We start from the raw sequence: 6,801 nt of genomic DNA on the forward strand, positions 1-6,801 counted from the left end.
CGGGTGCGCCCTCCCGCGGCAGGGCGCACGGCACCCACACCGGAGGACGGCCCCAGACCACAGCACGGGCAGGAGAGCCCCAGAGGCCCCGCTGAGCTGGCACCCTTGGCCTCCAGCTCTCCTCTCTAGAAAGGAGTGGCTCCCCTTAGGTCACCCAGAGAAGGGGACGTGCCCAGAAGAACCGCGGCGGAGCAGTGCCTTGGCCCTTTACCCCCGTGTGACGCGGCGCTTAGCTCCAGGACACGTACTCAAAACCTGCTCTCCCAGACCCAGCCACTTTTAACCCCTTCCTCTTTTTAAAAATTTTCTCACCCAATAAGGCAACACCCAGAATCCCTAGCGTCGAAACAGTCACCAAATAAAAACTTGGCACCACTTGGGGGCCGCCGTAGGCCTTTGCGCCCTGGCTCCTGGGGGGTCTAAACACGCTAGCGCCGCCAGAGGACCGATTTGGTCTCACCCCATCCCAGCGCCCCAGAGGAAGTCGCATTTGGGCCGGGAAATCCTATAAACGCTTAATGCCTTTTTATTCTCTGGGAGTGCTGAGCTGACCTCGCGGCGAGGGGAGAGGGAGGGAAAGAAAAGACGCACTAATGATTCTGTTTATTGAGTTATGTATGTATATATTCCGTGTTCGCTTGTACAGGAGGATTTACAGGCTGTATAAAGATGGCTGGGGGGCGCCGCGCTCTTCCGGGACGTTCACGTGACAGGCTGGGGTTAGAACCCGTTGCCCGAGGAGAAGTCGAGGCCTGGAATTAAATAAATTTCGGCGCACTGGGTTTAAATAAGTTTCCCGAATATACAAAGGTGGGAGCCAGCCGTTTGCTGCCAGTCATCGAGGAAACGTTTAGCTTTCCAAAAATATGCTGGTTTCGATAAATAGATTTTAGCCTCTCTGCTATAGCTTTTTTCTTTCTTTTAATTTTAGAAATAAGTTTATACGCGTGATCTGTTTGGGGGCTGGATGGGGCTGGAAGGGAGGGCGAGGCAGTAGCTCTCAGCTCTGCACTGTCCGAGCCAGGTCCTTTGTGGAGGGGGCAGCGGGGCCCACGCTGTCGTGGAGTTTGCGCACGTGTTTCTTTAAGTCAAAGTTTCTGCAAAACCCTTTGCCGCAAGTGGCGCACGTGAAAGGCTTCTTGTCGTTGTGGGTGTGCATGTGGAAAGTCAGGTTGTAGACCTGGTGGAAGGCCTTGTTGCAGATGGTGCATTTGTACTGCTTCTCGCCGCTGTGGGTCAGCTTGTGGTTCTTGTAGTTCCCTACAGGAGACCAAAAACAAAAAGGGGGGGGGGAGTGAAGTGGGATGGGGGGGTGTCCGGGTGTCCTGGGGTTGGCTCAGGTGCCCGCGCAAAGAAGGCGACGCTTGGCTAGGCGGGCGCGACCTCTCCGAGTGAAGAAGTTGTCAAACTTCGTACGCGTCAAGCCTGGGGCTCTCACGACAGGATGGAGGGCCGAGTCCCGCGTAGCCGCCCCGCGTCCCTGCCCCGCCGGGGCCTGAGGCCGGCGGAGCGACCCTCCCGCTGTGCTCTGCCGGCCCGGAAACTTTTGCACAGCACATCGAGTCCTTCTCCCGGCTGCTGCCTCGCTCGTAGAAATTCGCAGGAACCCGGGCTTCGTCCCTTATTATTTTCCTTCTCATTTTAAAAGTTACTCCCTCTGGTCTCCTAACTACTACTTGGCGATCCGAGAGTGCCCTGGAAAATCCAAGCGGGGTGCCGGGGACAGTGGTGGTTTCCCCCAGTCTAAGCCTAAGATGTTCCCAGGAGGTGGATTTTGCCTCGATTTTTTTTTTTTTCATTTCAAAGGAGAGTCCCGGCTACAAAGGGAAGCTTTTTCTATAGGGCAATGCCTTGTCTTTTTCTTACTTCCTTTCCCTCTGCCCCTTCCTTCCCACCTCCCAAATTCGGAGTCTCCCCATGCAACCAGCCTGAGTGCCGCGAGGTCTACTAACCTGCCCGCAGAGCTTCCACCCAAACCCTGCACAACCCGATTCCAAAGAAATGCTGCGCCAGAGCCTTCGGCTCTCGCGCTCCCTCTCTCCGGATCCTTCTTTGCCTTTCCGCTAGCAGTGACCTGCCGAGTCCCGAGGTGAGGTGAGGAGTGGGCCTTTACCCGCACGTTACCTTTTTGGTGAAAACCTTTGCCGCAAAATTCGCAGACGAAGGGCTTGTAGCCCGCGTGGATGCGGATGTGCGTGTTGAGCGTGGAGCTGCGGTTGAAGGCTTTGCCGCACTGGTTGCATTTATGCGGCTTTTCCTGCGGAGAGGGGCGCGCGCACCGTGAGGCCAAGGCCTGGGCGGGGAGAGGCCACCTCGGGGGCACCTCGAAGGGACAAGGGCCCCTAGTGGGGGTGGGATAAGGGGAACCCTTGGTCATCCTCTCCCCAACGCCGTCGCTCCGGCGCCGGGTGTTGGGTACGGGTTGGGCCGGACCCGAGGGCCACGTACCTGTGTGTGAATAATTTTGTGTCTGCAGAGCGTGCTGGCCTGGCGGAAGCCTTTGCCGCAGACTTTGCACACGAACGGTCTGGCTCCCGTGTGGACCGGCATGTGGCGGGTGAGGTTATAGTGAGCGTTAAACACCTATGGAAGCACACAAGGGGACCTTGTGGCGTGTCCGTCCTAGAGTCCAGAGTCAGCCTGGGCAGGGCACAGCCTACCTCCCCCAACCAACAACCCCCTTCGGAAGCCAGAGCCCTTTTCATCTTGCAAAGAGCTTCCCAACCCACCGCTCATGCCAGTCCTGTGTGGCCACTGACAAAGGCATCCCCATTTTACGGAATAGGAAACTGAGGCCCAACTGCGCCCCCAATTCGAGCAGACGGCTACTGGGGAGCTCCTAAGCTTGAGGAAGGGGGCGGTCCAGGCTGCCTCAGGCAAGCAGCCGCCGCTGCTCACCCCTCCCGGCCCCCGCGGACCCCGGGCCTCACCTTGCCGCACACCTCACAGGTGAAGTTTTTGGGCTTGCCGTCTGCGGAGCCCCCGGGCAGTTTGCCGTGGCCTTTGACGCCGCTGCGCTCGGCTGTCAAGGCTGAGTTCTCCTTCAGCACCTGCTCCAATGGCGCGGGCAAGCGCTCCTTATGGGCATACGGGGCCGGATGGGGGAACTTGTCCGCGGCTAGGCCGGCCAACTTGGCGTTCTCTAGCAAAAAGAGCTTGGGGTGCGCAGCCAGGGCGGCGGGAGCCTGTGCGTTGAGGAGGCCAGACGGGAAGAGGTGGCCACCAAGGAGCTCAGACGGCGGGTACGCGGAAGAGTCCAGGTAGTTGAAGTAGTAGAGCGAGCCGCTGGCCGGCAGCCCCACCGCCTGGTTGATGACCTGAGGCTTGATGACCCTGCCCGCGGGCAGCGCAGACGGCGCCAGGCCCAGCTCGGCCTTGCAGCACACGCCACAGTTGGTTTTGCACAAGCCGCTGGCGCCGCACACCGGGGCCCCCCCGCCGCCGCCGCCTCCGCCGCCTCCTCCTCCTCCTCCTCCTCCACCGCCGCCGCCCGCCCGGAGGCTGCTTTTCCAGAGCTCGGAGTAACTGAGCAGTGTCTTGGACGGCATCTCGTAGCCTAGGGGCTGGAGGGGGATCATGCAGGGCAGCGGAGAGCAGAGGTTGAGCAATTTCTTGCTCTGGCCGCCGTCCGCCTCCAGTGCCCCGGGTCGGGGCTCAAAGGGAGCACGGGGCTCCGACGTCTTAGCCATGATGCGCTCGATGGAGAAGGCCAGCGTCTTGGAAGTGGCCGGCGACGCTCCGGCGCGCGGGCAGGCAGGGGGCACCATGGTCTCCAGGGAAGCCGAGCTTGCCATGGCGCGCCGAGCCGAGCGGTGCCGGACTGGGCCAGGGTGCAGCCTCTCTCCTCTAAGTCTGCATTCCGGAAAAGGCAGGGAGGGAAACCGCAATTTAATAAGCACCTTGTCGGGTCCAGGTCACCCATTTGCATTCAAATGAACAGGGGCAGAACAAAGTGCACCCAAGGGTTCCAAATTACCGCCCATTAACCCGGCGCGCAAAGGAACCCACCAGCCCCTGCCCTGGGACTTTGAAAGGGGGAGAAAGGGGGAGGGTTTATAAGGGAAAAAGAGAGAGAGAGAGAAAGAAAGAAAGAAAAGAGCCTCAAATTAAGCCCCCTGAGCCGCTCCCTGGACCCCGGCCTCCGCCACGCGTGCTGGGAGCCGGACAGGGAAGGGGCAAAGTTAAAGAGGACCAGGAGAACCACCTCGCATTTACCTCTTTCCCCCACCGCCAAGGAGATGCGTTCCGAGCCATGCAGCGTGTCTCCTCTGTCACATTTTGATGGCAAACATCTTCCCCTCCGCGTGAGATCACTGTCTTTTACATTCAGCTGACATCACATGAAGTCACTTGAAGTGGAATGACATGGGCGGCGGCGCGGCTCCCGTAGCGGCCCCTGTGTTCCACCGCGCCTGCCGGCCGCCGCCGCCACCGCCCCTCAAACTTTAAAAGGAGGCAACTGGCGCCCGCGCTCCCCTCGGGAAAGTGCGAGCGGTTCGCGAATCGGGAAGGAGGGAAGAGACGGGAGGGGGAGGGGGAAGGAATCGTGATGGTTTTGCCGGTGGAAAAAAAAAAGGGGGGGGAGCCCAAACCCAGGCTGAGTTTCGTGCGTGATTCACAACTTTGGGGGCCTACAGATTTGCGGGACGCGGGGAGGGCAAAGGGTCCTGGACGCGCCGATCCAAAGGGCCCCTGGGTGTCCGTCTAGTCGCCGAAGTATCCCTTAGCCCTCTGCAGCCGGGCTGGGCATCGTGCTAATAAACTGCCATTTACCCACGGAGCCGGCGCCAGCCCCGAACACGCGCAAATGATAATTACCTCATTAGGATGTGGCGCATGGACGCGGGCGCCGCGTTTGGAGGGGGGACCTTGTTAATGGGGAAATATTAATTTATGCAAAAACAAGGAGCTCGCCTTGGCTGGCGTCGGAGGTCGGGGGAGAGCTCCCGCAGCCTAAGGGCGACCCCGTAGCGTCCGGAAGAGCAAGGCCGCGCGCCCAGATCCCGGGGGCCTTGGTGCCCCGCGAGTGCGCCTCCCCCTCTCCGGCCAGCTCTCCGCCTGCGGCTGGGGGAGACTGCACTGCGAGCTGGAGGATTGTTTGGGTTCCTAATCGATCAGAATCACTGATCTGTGATCGGCTTTTGTGGCAAAGCCCGGCTCTGCCACTGGTTTAGGGCTGCGTGTGGGGAGGATTCGGAGGGCAGCTCTCCCCGCTGATGGGTACTTACTGTTTGTATAATTGAGAAGGTCCAATCTCCACCTGTTTAAGGAGCAGATTGAAACAGCAGAACCTCCCCTGGATCCTATTAAAACGTTTTTCCTCCTAAGGCCATTCAGTCGAACCAATTTTCCGAAGTGATTCATAGAGCTGAATTCTGCCAAGGCAGTTCTTTCACTTTTAGCCACTAAAGCACCGCGTGGAACCGGGTTTTGTGTTTTTCTAAAATAAAGAGAAGGATTATCAGAGGGGAGAGGGAGGAGGACTGAAGGGGGGCGGGCAGAGACTTAGTGTGGCCAGAGGTACAAGCAGAGGGAAGAAAAGGCCCTTTTCTAGACAGGCCCCAAGTAAGTTCGGAGGAATTCAGCGTTTTGTGCCTGGCGCACAAAAGCTGCGCGCTCGGCTCTCGGTTTGGAGGGGCTGAATTCATCTGTTTGCAGACCATTCCACCTGCGTATCACAACAAACTGCTCAAAGACGCTCCAGCACTTTCAACAGGCCGGGTGCTCTTGGCGACAACAAAAGTGATCGAGGCTGAGGGTTCTTATGGGGAAGGGGTGGGGGTGGCTTGCGAGAGAGCGAAGGAGAGAATTAGGTTTAGGAAAGGAGGAGGGGGGGTGCAGGGTTTTTTTTTTTTTTTAACTTTTGGTCGGTTTTGTTTGCAGGACAATTATATCTTGCCAGCCGGCTTTTGCAAGACCTCGAGCTTTATAACCACAACTACAGTTTGAGGGGATTACGGTGGTTATAATATGAGCAAACAGGGTTGCGGGTTTGATAGTGAATTTCATCTCCAAAGACACGCGATCTTGTGGAGCCCAAGCAACTGCTAGGGGGATGAAAACCCTCTCCTTTTTCACTCAAGAACAGGTCTGCAGGGGCTGAGTACCCCATCCCAGGCCTTTCTGCTGCAAAACATCCCAGGAAAACCGTTAGGGGAAAAGATAGGAAAGGTCTAGTTTTAAATTCAGGCAAACCACTCCTTTTTCCCCTTCAGAAGTTCTCTCTCCTACCCACTCCCCCTCTGACGTGCAACTGCAGACAGGATATTGACATGGCAGGTGAAGGAAAGGAAAAAGGTGTACTTGGAAATCTAGGAGGGGGAACAAAGAGAGAGGTCTCTGAGGGAAAGTGGCCTGGATGGCGAGTGCCGTGGGTTAATTTTTCCATCCTGCCATGCTTGGAAACTACCCCTAAATTCAGCAGTCTTGAATCTATTCTCCAGTACTCCCCCTACCAAAAAAAAAAAAAAAAAAAAAAAAAGAAGAAGAAGAAGAAGAAAGAAACTTCCAGATTTCAAAGCTAGAAAGAGGCTAGCTCTTCTGGAGGAGAACATTAACAAACAGCCCATTTAATTTAGATGTTCAGAGAGGCACAATTCCAGACTCAATATACCCCCTTCCCTATGTTCATGTGAAAACAAGAACACAGATGAACTCCCTCCTTCCCGCCCCCCCACCCCCCACCAAACAGGAAACAAACCAACAACTCACCCTGACATTGAAAGAGTATCAGTACGCCCGCAGGGGCTCAAAACCCGAATTTCTATCCCGACTTTCCCGTGGATCCCGTTCAGCCATCAG

The 6,801-nt window shown here is 57.2% G+C and overlaps 1 protein-coding gene across 2 annotated transcripts; it reads right to left on the reverse strand.

Moving 5' to 3' along the window:
- Positions 1-600: 600 nt before the first annotated feature.
- On the reverse strand, positions 601-5,255 carry FEZF2 (FEZ family zinc finger 2). Of its 2 annotated transcripts, XM_072940813.1 has the most exons (6): positions 5,229-5,255; positions 4,216-4,349; positions 2,931-3,852; positions 2,449-2,583; positions 2,125-2,257; positions 601-1,260 (listed from the first exon to the last, which is right to left on the reverse strand). In XM_072940813.1, exons 3-6 carry the CDS (start codon positions 3,792-3,794, stop codon positions 1,001-1,003), a joined length of 1,392 nt encoding a protein of 463 aa, XP_072796914.1. In that variant the 5' UTR covers positions 3,795-3,852; positions 4,216-4,349; positions 5,229-5,255; the 3' UTR covers positions 601-1,000. The 2 variants fall into 2 exon arrangements, with proteins under 2 accessions (XP_072796914.1, XP_072796913.1); XM_072940812.1 differs by lacking the exon at positions 5,229-5,255 and having other exon boundaries at positions 4,216-4,487.
- Positions 5,256-6,801: the final 1,546 nt, after the last annotated feature.

The sequence above is a fragment of the Vicugna pacos genome, chromosome 17 (genome assembly GCF_048564905.1).
Source record: "Vicugna pacos chromosome 17, VicPac4, whole genome shotgun sequence".
NCBI lineage: Eukaryota > Metazoa > Chordata > Mammalia > Artiodactyla > Camelidae > Vicugna > Vicugna pacos.

Coding starts and splice junctions, on each gene's coding strand:
- FEZF2 (XM_072940813.1), bottom strand. CDS start 3,794: ATGGCAAGCTCGGCTTCCCTGGAGACCATGGTGCCCCCTGCCTGCCCG. Junction 2,258..2,448: donor ACAAAATTATTCACACACAG/GTACGTGGCCCT, acceptor CCCTCTCCGCAG/GAAAAGCCGCATAAATGCAA. Junction 1,261..2,124: donor CAAAGGTTTTCACCAAAAAG/GTAACGTGCGGG, acceptor GGTCTCCTGTAG/GGAACTACAAGAACCACAAG.